Source organism: Trachypithecus francoisi, unplaced genomic scaffold, assembly GCF_009764315.1.
Source record: "Trachypithecus francoisi isolate TF-2019V2 unplaced genomic scaffold, Tfra_2.0 Lachesis_group15, whole genome shotgun sequence".
NCBI lineage: Eukaryota > Metazoa > Chordata > Mammalia > Primates > Cercopithecidae > Trachypithecus > Trachypithecus francoisi.
This window is the reverse complement of record NW_022681460.1, coordinates 77,472,040-77,488,080: the sequence shown is the minus strand read 5'-3', so window position 1 is coordinate 77,488,080 and position 16,041 is coordinate 77,472,040. Positions and strand designations below refer to the sequence as shown.

General features: G+C 39.7%; 1 protein-coding gene and 1 long non-coding RNA gene across 4 annotated transcripts in view; one reads left to right on the top strand and one right to left on the bottom strand.

The window, feature by feature from the left end:
• The window catches only part of TXLNB (taxilin beta), a 52,283-nt gene extending 43,065 nt beyond the window's left edge, over positions 1-9,218 (bottom strand). The window contains exons 1-2 of the mRNA XM_033235289.1: positions 9,015-9,218; positions 6,042-6,476 (exon numbers count right to left, since the gene is read on the bottom strand). Of these exons, the coding sequence (XP_033091180.1) occupies positions 6,042-6,462 (421 nt within the window). The 5' untranslated portion in view covers positions 6,463-6,476; positions 9,015-9,218. The remainder of the gene's footprint in view (positions 1-6,041; positions 6,477-9,014) is intronic.
• The window catches only part of LOC117097450, a 40,512-nt gene extending 25,909 nt beyond the window's left edge, over positions 1-14,603 (top strand). The window contains exons 3-4 of one of the 3 annotated variants that reach the window (XR_004442939.1): positions 1,463-1,524; positions 6,093-6,224. This is a non-coding gene — a long non-coding RNA (uncharacterized LOC117097450). Of the gene's footprint in view, positions 1-1,462; positions 1,525-6,092; positions 6,227-14,323 lie in introns of those variants that run through there. The other 2 variants (XR_004442941.1, XR_004442940.1) reach the window with 2 other exon arrangements.
• Positions 14,604-16,041: the final 1,438 nt, after the last annotated feature.

Here is a 16,041-nt window from a genome sequence, read left to right as displayed (position 1 = left end):
CTCCTCACTGTTATCATTCATTGTTAAGGTTTTTGTTCGCTTGTTTCATTTGGTTTTAAAGCTTCTATCAGTTTCAAAAATACCACCTAGCCTGTGTTTTCTTATCAGATTTTGTTCCATTTGGCTGACATTTTCTATCTCTTCTCTTTCAATGGCCTCATCAAATTTGTAGGGGAACTTTGGCCTCTCACTCAGTAGGAGAGTGGATCTGATCTGAAGTTCTTAATAGGTCAACTGATGATATGCATACACTATTACCAATAACGAAAATAAAAATATTAGAAAAAAACAGTAAAATATTCATCCATCCAATACCTACCTTGATCAGAAGAGAGTACTAATAATTTTTCTCAAGACTTTTCTCTCCCCTTCCACCTGCTTCTGTAAACTCTCCTCCCTGTCAAGGTCTGGTCTAGGTTCTAGCTTCTCTATGAATCTACTTGTCAAGTTTTGTCTCTGCTTATTCCTCTTTCCCTTGAATTTCTCTGGTCTTCTTACCATCTCCTTCAGAAAATTTAATCTCCTTGAGAAAATACCATCTCCTTCAGAAAATATCAAAGCAGCAGGTTATTACTCTCTCAGAGAAACTAGAAATCAAGCTAAAACAGATGAAACAGACTGTCTGGGAGAGTGACCAGATCATTCAAAGGAAGACTAGGGGCCAGGCACAGTGGATCACGTCTGTAATCCCAGCACTTTGGGAGGGTGAGGTGGGCAGACTACTTGAGGTCAGGAGTTCGAGACCAGTCTGGCCAACATAGTGAAACCCCGTCTCTACTAAAAATATAAAAATTAGCCATGCATGGTGGCACGTGGCTGTAATCCCTGCTACATGGGAGATTGAGGCAGGAGAATCGCTTGAACCTGGGAGGTGGAGGTTGCAGTGAGTTGAGATTGCACCACTGTACTCCAGCCTGGGCAACAGAGTGAGACTTCGTCTCAAAAAATAAAGGAAGACTATGTAAATGGATGTCGGAAGACATTTCAGAATACTGATGTCCTAGTCAGGAGCCTCTCAGAAGGTACCACTGAAGCTGACTTGTAACTAGAAAGACAAAATTCATTAAGTGAGCTGTAATACATGCTTCTTCACCAATATGATGCTTGCCTCTGTACCACTTTGGTCTTACGACGACACAAGGTCCATCCCTTGCTTTATGACTAATCTCACAATCACATCAACTAGATAAGTAAAATTTTTTGGCGGACTCTGAAACTCCCTAGGCTTCAATTTCCCTGTCTATAGAATTAGTAGGTTGACTAGATGGATTCTGAGCTCAGAATAGCCCTATGAATGAACTTTGTTTTTCTCCCAGCCCACATAATGTTGTCAAAGAAGTGATAAATGAGAGATACCTCTGAGCCTGGAGGATGCGAGTAGGAGAACGAAGCGGATACTTTAGATGTGAACACGGCATAGTGCTGCATAATGGGAAATCTGTTTTCATTTCTTTCATTTCAGATGCCAAGGGGAAAGTGACTTTACCCCCTAGAGAGATTTTTAAATATTCCCCAACTGCTCTGGTAAGTGCTGCGTTTATTGTAGAATATGCAGCCTGAAAAGGAAAAATAAGTCCTGGGTGCTTGGGTTGTAGAGACATTTCCCAAATATTCAAGGTGTTCTGGAAAAAAAAAAAAAGGTTCTTGGCCAAGCACAGTGGTTCACGCCTATAATCCCAGCACTTCGGGAGGCCGAGGCAGGCGAATCACCTGAGGTTGGGAGTTTGAGACCAGCCTGGCCAACATGGAGAAATCCTATCTCTACTAAAAATACAAAACTAGCCGGGCGTGGTGGCACATGCCTGTAATCCCAGCTACTTGGGAGGCTGAGGCAGGAGAATCGCTTGAACCCGGAGGGCGGAGGCTGCGGTGAGCCGAGATCACACCATTACACTCCAGCCTGGGCAACAAGAGCGAAACTCTGTCTCAAAAAAAAAAAAAAAGTCTCTCACTGATCCAATAAGTCAATAAGTTTAGGAAATGATGGAAACTACAGCCATCACTAGTTTAGATTTTCATTGTGTATACAGTAAAGGTCAGAGAATTCTGGCAGTAAAGAAACTGTTTAACTTTGTGAAATCTCAAGCATCTCAAAGTAGACACACTTTGGAAAATGTTGTAGTAGAGACTCAAAACATTTTAGCATCTCAAATGTACCAATTAAGCAAATAGCATCTGATAAAGACATCTTTGATCAAGTACATAAGCAAAAACTAAGAATATATCTTCAGATACGGGTTGAATGATTTATTATCTAAGAGGTCCAAATAGGTTATAAAAGGAGACCACAGCCAGACGTTTATATTTTCTCCAAAAGAGTGAAGAAAACACTTTCTGAAGAATCAGAACCATTGCTTCCACAATCTGTTTGTGTCCAAATTACCCAGGGTGAACATTTCCCATGCTCTCCTAAAAATTTTCCTGTACCTGGTCTTGCATTTATACTATATGACAATTAGCTTATGTGCCTTCTTTTTCCTCTCTACCTAGTGATCCTTGACTAAAGGCCATGACCTATTTATTTTTGTGCACCTAGCACAGTGTCTCATAAACACTAGGCATTAATAAATACTCATTGTAGGCTGGGTGCGGTGGCTCACACCTGTGATCCCAGCACTTTGGGAGGTCGAGGTGGGCAGATCACGAGGTAAGGAGATCGAGACCATCCTGGCCAACATGGTGAAACCCCGTCTCTACTAAAAATACAAAAATTAGCTGGGCTTGGTGGCGCATGCCTGTAATCCCAGCTACTTGAGAGGCTGAGGCAGGAGAATCGCTTGAACTAGGGAGTTGGAGGTTGCAGTGAGTCGAAATCGCACCATTGCACTCCAGCCTGGCAACAGAGTCAGACTCTGCCTCAAAGAAAAATAAATAAATAAACAAAAATAAAGAAATAAGTACTCACTGGGGATTTGAGGATAGGTAGAAATTCCTAGGTAAAGAAACTAGAATGTGCACAGGCCTTGTGGGAGATGGAGTATAGCATGTTCAAAGAACTGAGAGACAAGATCAGGCTTCACTCCAGGCCTACAAACTCCAAATATCTGTGTGTGGGGGCTCAGGAGCAGCATTTTTCACAAATTTTGCAATTGATTCTAATAAAGTTGGAAAACCATTAGTCTAGACAATAGCACAGTACCATTTAACTGAAAAGTAGCTAAGAAGGCTGCCAAAGCTACTTGCAAACAACTGAAAGTTTAAAATGGTGGTTGCAAGTTGAGGTTAGCCTAAAAATGTTGTTTTCATGCATGATGTAGCTGTTAAATAGTACAGTGTTTGCAATAATATGCTAATGATGATGAGTGGGAAGGCACAAAAAGGTCATGAGCCCACACACACTCAATTAGAGTGGATACACCTAGATACTCTAATCCACAAGCATTGATTTTGGTCAAATACAGTCAGTTGGAATTTGGTAATTTGTAAATAGCGGCAGAATTGGAGAGTTGGAATTTTTAAAAACATCATCCTGATTATTTGGTAATTGTAAGATTAATGCAGATTATGAAATAACTCATGGAAGAGAGTAGAAATTCAAATTGGTTATTTTAACTTTATCCCTATTTTCTTCATCTTTCCCCTCAACATACACACACGCACACACACACATACACAAACACACACACACACACACCCCAATTCCTATGTGAAAGTTTTAGGGTAATTGAAAAAATAACTTTTCTGGTTAGGAACACTTGAAGTTGCTTACCTCTGGGGTAAGGTTTTGTATATTGTCTTATGGAAACTTGAATAATGACTAGCTTTGCAAAGGGACACATTTGAGATGTTTGGTCAGAAAACAAAAAATTGCTCTGTAACACAGAGCAATTTTATTATGTTTTTCCATGTTCCAAAACACTAGAGTGATTCCAACCCTGCACTTTGGAACTTGAAGATACTTTAAAGTTATTACCTGGGTTCTTTTAATTTTATACTAGTTGGGTCAAGTATGCTATCTCAATGTGTCATTTAGCCCTTCTTGAAAGCATTGTAGCAATGGGTTTTAGCATCATAGCGATATCTGAAGGAAAACAGCCCATTGCATGGCAAGAGTGATGCCATCTTAAAGCAAACTTGCCATGATGACCAATGTTTGACTCCTCCATACCAAGGTGTTCTGCAGCAGGGATCTCCAACCCTGTCTACCAGTCCATGGCCTGTTAGGAACTGGGCTGCACAGTAGGAGATGAGTGGCAGGCAACAGAGCAAAGCTTCATCTGTATTTACAGCTGCTCCCCATCACTCACATTACCACCTGAGCTCCACCTCCTGTCAGATCAGTAGTGACATTAGATTCTCATAGGAGCACAAACCCTATTGTGAACTGTGCATGCAAGGGATGTAGGTTGCACACTCCCTGTGAGAATCTAATGCCTGATGATCTGTCACTGTCTCCCATCACCCCCAGATGGGACCGTCTAGTTGCAGGAAAACAAGCTCAGGGCTCCTACTGATTCTACATTATGGTTAGTTGTATAATGATTTCATTATATATTACAATGTAATAATAATAGAAACAAAGTGCACAATAAATGTAAGGCGCTTGAATCATCCTGAAACTATCCCTCCCCAGTCCACGGAAAAACTGTCTTCCCTGGTGCCAAAAAGGTTGACCACTGTTCTGCAGCAAGGTCTTTAAACAATGCCTATAACATAGATAATCCCTCAGAAAGATGCTTATCTAACGTTCCCAGTGGTCATGACTTTTGGCAAGAAAGTCTGAGATGTGACCAGCTGCACATGACTTTACCTAAAGGCTTGCTATGTAAAGGACACTTTCTGGAGAGTGGGTGCAGGGATCCACTGTCTCACTGCTGCCCGAGACAGCACTACTGTTTGTAAGCCCCTATTAAATATTTCTTTCTGGGAAAGTGGATTTGTCAGCTTCTGCTTTTGGCCTTCAGCTCCCTTGGTCTTTGTGGGTAGGTTTGTATATACCTGCTCACTGCAGAAAAATATTCTACTCCAGTTTGGGATATTTTTGGGTTTACAGATAATCTGGTTACTGGAGGTTGAACCCAGTTCTGACACCAATGCTTATGATCTTTCATTCTACCACACAGTCTTCCGGGAACAAATAAGATGTGGTCGCTGCCCTTGATAGATTCTCCATCTAGCATGGGAGATGGGTTATAAACAAATGACTTGCTGCAGAAAATTTAATGGAAAACTAAGGAAGGTGATGCTGACTTTACCTGGGCATGTCAGGGAAAGTATCACATAGGAGCGGGTATTTGTAGTGAGTGTTTCCACCAGGAAAGACAAGCAGAGGGACTTTCCTATATACAGTAACATGCTTTCACTCATAGTTTAAAAAATTAACATTCTCAGCCTTTTTTTCACAGCCATTGTTGGTGTTACCAATCTCCCATGCTCTCCTAAAAATTTTTCCTGTTCCCGTTTTTGCACTTCTCCTATATAATTAATTTACGTGTCTTCTGTTTTCTCCATATTTAGAGCTCCTTGACCAAAGGGCCATGACTTATTTACCTTTGTGCACCTAGCACAGTGCCTTACAAAGACTAGGCGTTAATAAACAGTCATTGGGCACTTGAGGATAGGTAAAGATTTCTAGGTAAAGAAACTAGGATGTGCACAGGCCTTGTGGGAGATGGAGCATAGCATGTTCAAAGGCCTGAAAGGCAAGATCAGAATGACTAGCTATTAGGCAGTAGTGGTGGCGGCAGTAATAGAGGCAGAGTGTTCAGGAAGGTGATGTTGTAGGGCAGAGTAATCTGAGATAAAACTGGGACTGGTTGGAGTTAGACCATTAGGATCTTAGAGAACATGTTAAAGATTTTGGTCTTCATCCTAAGAGCAGTAGGAAGCCATGGAACAGAGGGTCAATGGGTAACAGACTGAAAAGTTCACCTGAGCTGTATTGAGGGGAAAAGGCTGGGGACAAATACAGCAAGTGAAAATGTAGAAGGCTATCACAGTAATCCAAATATTAGATGTGGTTTTTAGTGAAGGTTGGAGGAAGTGCCTCTTTTTCAGGAATACTATAAAGAAAAGTCATATATTTGAATATAACTACTTGCCTAATCCTTTTAGGATTTTCTTTTCCAATCTTTGCTCTTTATTGCTGACAGGCTCTTTGACAGTGGGTGGCTCTCCAGAAGCAACAGATTCTCTTCCAGCCTCTTCAGTTGTTTCCTCACAGTCCCCATCCTCGTTGTCAGGTGATTCCGCATTCTCAGGCTGCTCACTGGCCCTGGCAGAGCCCTCTTTCCCTGCTGTGCTGGCAGCAGACCCATAAGTGTTAATGATGTCTTCCAGCTGTTGATTCAGCTCTTCAGAGATATCAGGGTGCACACCTGCCTCTTTCTCTGGTGGTTGGACTGGGGTTGAAGAATCCTGGCCATCTTCCTTCTCCAGGCCATTGTGACTGGGTAATGATGAACCGTCCCCTGGAGGTGTTGACTGTTCCGCTGAGAGCTGTTCAGAGTGATTAGCCTCCATCTTGGGACTGGTATCTAGTGGTAAGCACAGTTAGGCTTTACATAGCTAACCTAGATGCTACACATCAATGCTTCATTTCAATGGTAAGGATATCCCCCAAGTGAATGCCAACTAATTATGCTCTCTAACATAGAGTGAATGTCTTTTCACAAACCATCGATGTTACAATTATTAAAGTAGGAACACTGAAAAGTTGTTTTTCCAAATCCAGTCACACCACTGGCATATTTTTGGTTTTGCTCTTCACTTTTCAATAGTATTCCTTATTATTCACATTAAGAAAGTAATTCATGCTATTGTTTCTTTGTGGCCTTATTTGTCATTTTGCTTACACTAGTCAGTTTGTGTTATCATTTTCCTGTATAATACTATGTAGATTAACAATCACTGGAGGTACGTGACTGTGTATATTTAAAATGTTAAAATCTAAAATGGCATTAGTTTTCTTTCAAAGTTAAAATATTTAATAGAAGAGCCATCGAATTTATTTAAATGACTCATAACAATAACATCTCTAAGCTCTATTTGATCCATAAATCAGTATTTTGCTCAGTATGAATATTTTGATGTAAATGCATTATTACACTGGATACAGGAGACATTTCTCACTTTTCTGGCATTTTCGTTTTGAGATAAGCAACACGAATGCTTTTTCTGAGGCTCAAACTGGCATCATTTTTCGATTAAGACAGGGAATGAGGGAAGGTATAAATAAATAAACCAAGTAGTATAGAAACATGGGCCGGGTGCGGTGGCTCATATCTGTAATCCCAGCACTTTAGGAGGCCGAGGTGGGTGAATCACTTGAGGCCAAGAGACCAGCCTGGCCAACATGGTGAAACCCCGTCTCTACTAAAAATACAAAAATTAGCCGGGTATGGTGGCAGGCACCGGTAATCCCAGCTACTTGGGAGGCTGAGGTATGAGAATTGCTTGAACCCGGGAGGCGGAGGTTGTAGTGAGCCAAGATTGCACCACTAAACTCCAGCCTGAGCAACAAAACAAGACTTTGTCTCAAAAACAAAACAAAAGCATGATGCTGCTTGTAACAACAATTCCTTAAGTTTCTATAATACTCTTTTATTCCAATATATAAACCAACATTTTAAAAGAGAAAAACAGATTATAACTTTCTCTTCTAAGCCAGGAAGCTCTAGAAAAACAATAATTTTTAAGAAGTAGCAATGTTTCATAAACAAGGAGGAGACCAACTCGAGAAATAATTCAGCAATAATAAGGGCCCCTAGGAAAGGGTGAGAGATGGAACTGAGTCAGAGATTCCAGTGTTTCTGACTATTACCACTTCTAGGGTTGCAATAGATTTGGTTTAGGCCTTTAAGTTATGGTGCATTTTATTTGTAAATAATATTTAACAGTGATGCTGCTAAATAGCAGCATAAAAATAAGGTAAGATCCTCATAATTCGCAGGTTTTGCTGTTGTAACAGGAAAGTGAAAACAAAAGCATACTGTTCTACAACTGCACAGCTTCCTTTTCCTGTTCTCAGGGCAGTAGATGTCAATCAAATGCTCGGACACCAACAAGAACAGAAAATTCAACACACAGACGTTGCCACTGACTTGTGATGCTCACCAAACACTGATAACTTAGAGGAAGTACTTTTTTTCTTTCAACGATTTGAATTCACCAACTTGATTATCAAATAACGTAGTAAACAATTTCATTATCTTCATCACTGGGATTTCTTTATCCTGACGTCTACTTGTTGATTGCACTCATCTATATATAACTTAGGCCTCCCCTAAACACGGAGAAAGACACACGGCACCTGCTGTCCAGCCAGAAGTTATTTTAAGCTATTCTAAAATGAGTCATGCCATTTAGCACTTCATCCTTAAAAATCAAGAGAATCATTTTTCAATCAAATTGAAAACAGTAAACATTTACTGGCTTAAATCCACACGTGGGTTTTAAAGTTGGGGAGAGTATCTTAGGATGAAATAAAATCTCAAGTAAAATGAACTTCAAAATAATTAATTTAAAATAAGCTGTCCATAGGAGTTTTACTTTGGTTAGTCTAAATGCAAGTGGCTCTTTGTATTTGATTTGTTCTTTATCAGATGCCACAATCATTGATTTTTTAAATTATTAATTCCATGGCTATTCTTTAAACTCCTGTTCCACATTTACTTTAAAACAGAACAGTCATTATAAAGCCTAGGACAACTCAATTCCTAAAAGTAGCCTCAAGACAAGTCAACAAGAGGGTAAAAAACAAAGTCAAAGAACTTCGTTACTTTTCAATCATCCATTTTATATTATGTGGCAAAGAAATTATTTCTAATTTTTATCTTATATAAACTTTATTGCCTTATTTTCCCCTCCCCAGGGAGAGAACTTTTCACTTGTGTTGGCTATTCCAGATGACTATCACAGACACATCCCTCCCTAAGCAACACATTTATTTATAAATACAACAATGAAAAGTTCTCCAACAGTTCACTGGCAATCTCAAAGCTGCAAGTTTCAAACACCACAAACCGCACCCTACATCTTCTCACAGGGCTTGGGGGAGGGTTTGTCATACTTACCAGAAGGCAAGAAGCTAAGCAAGAAGAGAGAGGAGAGGAAAGAGGCAGGAAAAAGCAAGTCAGAGCTGCAGCAACAGCAGGAGAGGGCGGGCTGGCTGTGTTCTTACAAGGGACAGAGAAACCCAATACACACACACACACATACACACACACATATACGGGCGCGCGCACACACACACACACGCCACAGGCACTGCTGGAGGCAGCAGTCTGGAGGAGGTGGGGGTAGGGAAAGGAACATCGTATGACACAGCCAGGGGAAAATACATCCAAGCTTCCCTAGCTGTCGCCACGGGAAATATCTTAGTAGAGAGAAGCAGCTGGAAGATCTCATCGGACTCTCCATGTTTTGTTTGTCCTTTCAGAAATTTAAACTGACTATATCACCCCCTTTGCAAATGCAATCTTTCACCATTGTTGTCCTTTTGGGTAGAGATCAGTTTTTCTTACTTCTTGGTTTATCTCCTGTGTGGTGGATGATTCATCTTCTTTTTCTTCTTCTTCTTCTGCTAGCTTAATTAGTGTCAGGTTTGTTATAGGAATCATGGAAAAAGAAAAACAATGGCATAAGAACAGGGAGGTGGTGGAACCATTTTAATTCTGATGTCATTGGTTTGTTTGCAAAGTTTGAAATAAACATGTAGATGGTGATTTTGGAGCTGAACTGAGTATAATCTTCATGCACATGGTAATTGGTGTGACCTTGGAGCACAGTCTTTCCCAGGTAACTGTTCCCATCTCAGACAAACCCTCAGGGAAGCAGTCTGCTTTTTCTTCCTTAGTAGGTGGCTTTCCTACACTTTGTAAATCCTCAACATGCTCCTTGATCCTCCTCAGAAAAAGAAACTCCTTCTGATTCACCATAAAATGCCTAGTCCATTCCCCTTTTATTTTTCTTTCTGGAGCTTGTGTTCCCATACTTCCAAAGCAGATTCCTCCATCAGTTTCTGCTCTGGGGACAGGCTGGGCATAGTGGCATCCCTTGTGGTAGGCAGAATGATGCCACCCAAAAGATCTCCGCGTCCTACTCCTTGGAACCTGTGAATATGTTACTTTACATGACAAAAGAGACTTTGCAGATGTGATTAAGAATCCTGAGGTAGGGAGGTTATCTTGAACTATCTGGGTGGGCTAAATGTGATCATAAGGGTATTTATTTATTTATTTTTTGAGATGGAGTCTCGCTCTGCCACTCAGGCTGGAGTGCAGTGGTGTAATCTCAGCTCACTGCAACCTCCGCCTCCTGGGTTCAAGCGATTCTCCTGCCTCAGCCTCCTGAGTAGCTGGGATTACAGGTGCCCGCCACCACACTCAGCTAATTTTTTGTATTTTTAGTAGAGACGGGGGTTTCGCTGTGTTGGCTAGGCTGGTCTCGAACTTCTGACCTCATGATCCACCTCCTCGGCCTCCCAAAGTCCTGGGATTATGAGCGTGAGCCATTGCACTCAGTCTCATAAGGGTCTTTATAAATGAGGGAGGAAGGCAGTAGGATTGGAGGCAGAAAAGGAGATTTGGTGACCTCAGCATAGGTCAGGAAGCTTCTAGAAGCTGGGAAAGGCAAGGAAACAGATTCTACTCTAGAGCCTCCAGAGGGATGCAATCCTGTGACATTGATTTTAGCCCAAAGAAATTCATTTTGGATTTCTGACCTCCAGAAATATAAAATAGCAAACTTATATTGTTTTTAAGCTGCTAAATTTGTGATAAGATGTTATGGCAACAAAAGGAAATAAAAACATCCCAATCCCAATTTTGTCCTACTTATTCTCTGAGTTTAGGGGAGGCATAAGTTATATATAGATGAGTGCACCCAACAAGTAGAAGTCAGGATAAAGAAATTCCAGTGTTGAAGACAATTAAGCTGTTCACTATATTATTTGATAATTAAGTTGGTGAATTAAAATTGATGAAAGAGTGAAGTACTTTCTTCTAAATTAATGAATACTTGGTGAGTGTCACAAATTGGGTGGCACTCTATCCTGGATTGCAGCAAACTGACCTGATCAGATCTCTTAGTAAATATAAACAAATCAGTGTTTTTCAAATTTAAATAATGTATAGATTTCACTTAACAGAATAACTTAAATAATGTGGAAACTATTTGAAGGATTATATTATTTGAACCTACATGTACTAAAATGAAAATGGGATAAACTCCTTATGCTTACAGTAGTTATATGAATTTTAAAATGTATATCTTTTAAAGTCTACAAAATCAATAAATGTGACTCAAATTAATAACACTACTTTTATGTGACAGATATTGTTTTGCTGAACTTAAATTGCTACTTGCAACATGAATATTATATTGACTGCTGGGTTTTTTGAGTTTCTGGTACTCTTCTACCATGTGGTTTGGGAATTTCCTCAACACTTGATTTGTTCAAATTATTACATAGTTTTTATTCATATGGCCTGCTGTGATTTCATGGGGCTCATTTGATACGGCTGCATCATTTATTGCTTGCTATGGTCTGAATGTTTGTGTCCCTCCAAAATTCACGTGTTGAAATCATAAACCCCAAGTGATGGTATGAGGAGGTAGGGCCTTTGGGAAGTGATTACATTATGAGGGTAGAGCTTTTATGAATGTGATTAGTGTCCTTATAAAAGAAGTCTGAGAGAAACCCGTTACCCCTCTGCCGTGTGAGGTTTCAGTGAGATGGCCTTGTATGAGGAAGTCACCAGACACAGAATTCGCCTGCACCTTGATCTTAGACTTTCCAGCCTACAGAACTATGAGAAATAAATTTCCATTGTTGGCCTGGCATGGTGGCTCACGGCTGTAATCCCAGCAGGTTGGGAGGCCAAGGCAGGTGGATCACTTGAGGTCAGGAGTTCAAGACCAGCCTGGCCATTATGGTGAAACCCCGTCTCTACTAAAAACACAAAAATTAGCTGGGTGTGGTGGCGCATGCTTGTAATCCAAGCTACTCGGGAGGCTGGGGCAGGGGAATCATTTGAACCCAGGAGACAGAGGTTGCAATGAGCCGAGATTGTGCCACTACACTCCAGCCTGGGCTTTTGAGACAAGTCAAGAGCAAGACTTGTCTCAAAAAAAAAAAAAAAATTCCATTGTTTATTAGTCACTCAGTTTATGGTATTTTGTTTTAGCAGCCTGAATGAATGAAAGCCCTATTCTTTCTCATTTTCCTGCAATTATTAAAGTAGTGCTAATTGGCCTTAACTTGAATAGATACACACATGATAGTGGAGGTATCAAAATGACACTTACACAGTAGCTACCCAGATCCAAAACAGTCATATGCATTTTCAATTATAATTGAAATGAGCACACAAAACTGTGACTCCCAAGAATTTATCTGTGGCCTGATAGGGGCCCAAAAAACTGGGATAGGTTAATAAAGACGGCAAATTAATAGAGCTCAATGTTTTATTGTAAAATCAACTTTAAGAAAACACAAATTACACATCTAAGGCTTTGAATTTTTGTAAAGAATACATTTATTTTTGAAAATACATTTAAAAGTTCATGCAAATATCACAGGAAAATAATTTGAAAATTCAAATGATGCTAAAAAGCTTATCCTAAGAAACAAAAACTCCTTGTTCCTTCACCTTCCTCCAACCTTGTGATGCTTTCCAGAGGTAATAACATAAAACTGTTGTAGATTTTTTTTTCAGGATTTACTTTATCATTTGTAAATAAAATGCCTTGATTGCTATCTGTCAACTCACCAATTTTTGACATTATTTTTGTCTTCTCATAATGGTAGATGAAGATTTTCATTATTTACACTCCCCTTTTTCTCCTCTCTTCATTTTCCCCATAAAATTACATCTCAATGTTTAATTCATATCCTACATTGTCTTTATGGAAATAATGTTTACTGTTAAACCAGGTAGAGCATTGTGATTATAGTTCTATTCATATGCAACTTTCTGTTTTTCCTGGAGTTGGTAATTTCCTTTTCTTTTCATTTGCCTAGAATTGAGAATACTCTGTCTTCCCAAACAACATAAGAGACCTATAAATCTCTCTATACAATATTCCCAAAGGTCAAATGTGTCAAATAATTTATGTATTCTAGTATTTTCTGGAGATATTATCCCCACATAAAAACACCCTTGACCCCCCTCCTCCAGCCTGGGCTGGTAGTTTCTAGGCCTGCTACACAGCTGTGGTCCTGGCACTTCCCCTGCTGTCATTCTGGGAATTCCCTTTACCTCTCTCCTGTTTCCTGGCTCCCATTCTTCCTCTTTCTTAGTTTAATTCCTCATTTAGGAAAACATATCCTCTAGTGGCTTCCTGAGAAAGGATTTATGGGAGACTGTGTGTGTGCCTGATAAATATTTTTGATACCCTTATACTTACTTGATTGATAGTTTGGCTAGATGTAACCTTTTAGGTTGAAAATAATTTTTATTAAATATCTTAAGATATATTATTTTCCCGTCTTTTAGTTTTTAATATTTTTCTTAAAAATGCAAGGTCATTCTTATTCCTAATCCTTTTGATATGATTCATTTTTTCCCTCTCTGGAACCCTTTGGCATCTTTATCATGATGTTCTGAAGTTTCACAATTATTAAATTTGATGTAGATCTTTTTTTCATTTATTATTTTGGATGCTCACTGGGTTTTAAAGTCTGGAGACTCAAATGTTTAACCTCTTTTCTTTTTTGTCATTGTTGCTCACCCTTGTCCTCTGAGCCTCATATCACTCAGTTCAGAGTCTTTCTGGTTAAGCTTCTTCAGAGAACAATCCTCAGGTATCCTGAAAGAGGCTTGATTTTGAAGGGTGGCATTTAGGACCCTTTGTTCTAACTGTTCCTTCTCCAAACTGAAAACAAACAAACAAGCCAGGTGTGATGGTGTACAGCTGGTAGTCCCAGCTACTCAGTCTTTGGAAGACCGGGGCGGGCGAGAGGATCATTTGAACACATGAATTCAAATCCAGCCTGAGCAACATAGTGAGACCCCATCTCTGAAAACAAACAAACCCAACAGCCATCCGGCCATCCTACTATTTATAGTCTCCTGCTTTACTGCCAATTTCAGTAGTATTTCCACTTGCAGAGTATTAACCTCAAATTCCTTAGTCTTTTCAGTCTACCAGGCAAATTAGCTTGCCTGTCACTGCTAGCCTGTCCCACTTACATCCAACCCCATCCCTGTGAAGCACATTTCCTGTTGAATCATTGATCACTATGTATTGTGTTCTAGTCCTCATCCGTTGCGGTTTGGGGTTTATGGATTCAATTCTTCAGGCTTCCCTAACATTAGAGCTTCCCTTTTTCTGTTTTTTGTTCCTCTTCTTCTTTACTGGTGAATTTTATGGAAGAAAGAAGTCAGAATTGTCTTCATTACCACGAAGATGTGTTTTAAGCATTGTAGCAGTCCAGTAATGAAATGACCTATCCCTCAAAATAAAAAGCATCAGCATTGGAAATATCCAGTAGAGACTTGGTTGTTCTTTCTTTCGGGAATACTAACGAAGAGATGTCTGGAAAAGGGGCAGGGGTAAACTAAATGACTCACTTAAGATCTTTTTCAAGTATACAAATTTATAAAATCTGTACTATTCTACCATGGGCTGAAAGGAAGCAGAAATCATTAAATAATTAAGATTATGAGCCTTAAAATCAAGTAGCTTCCATGTGAATTCCAGCTGTATTTTAATTTCTTTAGTTTCAATTTCCTATTCCGTAGAATGGGGACTACCTATTGTATATGATTGTTATGAAATTAACACAGTAAATGTGGTTTAATATAAACACATAATCTTTGTTAATTAATTTCAATAATTATGTGTTTAAATAAAGCCTGTGAATGGGAATTAATATTTTCCACACTAATAACATTTTTGAATTGTTGCTGCCTAGGACCAAGTTGAAGGAATCTATTGTATCGTCTCTTAGTTGTGGTATTTATATTCTACACTAGATCTGGCTTGGGGTGGTGGGGGCACATCATTCTATACTGCTTCTACTCAGCAGACATCACCTTTGTCTTTCAAAAATGGAGGGAAAGGTGGGCTTGTAATCAAACAGAGATTATTTTGTATTAATCCAAATACAAAACCACACAAGTTACAATATTCAATTCCCATGGTGACAACTCTTTAATTTGTACTAAAAGTGAAATATGATTCCCACCCTGTAAAAAGAATTTAGTTTTATCACTTTTCAGCAAAATTAGGCAAGCGAATGTTATTTCTAGTAAAGAGTACATGGACTTGCATAAATAAAATAGTGTGAAATTTGTATAAATATTGGGTACTACACTTGTACTCGCAAAGAGCCCCACTTCTTAAGTAGTCTTATTACGCTTACATTTTTATATTAACAATTTCATCATGAATGTCTTCTTATAAATAATGCAGACAGATTCTAGGATAGGCTCCTTTATACCAATTCTCTGTTGAATTCAAATTAATAAGACATTGCTGCATACATTCCACAGGGGACATTTGGCTCATGTCAGTACCTTGTTTTTACATAAATAACCCAGCCTCAGGTGTCCCTTTATTGCAACACAAACAGACTACCTGTGTTGCCATTGGCTTGTTCCCATTGGCTTGCCCCAGGCTGCTCCTGGGGAGGGATCTCCTTGTTGCTACACATGGGCAGGAGAGCCCAGCTGGTATGTGAACAGTCAACAATCCTGGGAGCAAAAGTTGCTGAACTCAAAGGGCTCATGTCACCTTTTTTGTGGCATCCTGCTTCCTTTGACACATGTTCCCTATAAGAAACTTGGGAAACATATCCCACCTGAAAGAACTCTGGCCACAAGATACCCGAATGAACCTCACTAATGACGAGAAGGCAGCAATGATGCAGATTAACTGAAATGTCAAATGGTCATAGTCCCAACTTTGAAGTCCTCAGGCCACTCATGGTTCTGAACTGGGACCCCCTGGATAGGGGTATTTCTTCCCTCCCTTCCTTCTTCTCATTCCTCCTTGTCCTGGGGTTTGCCAGCTATCATGGGGTCTGCAGAATCTTGGTGACTGAAGGGACCTCACAGATCATTTCCCCACCTCCCTCAGACTCAGAGGTCCTGT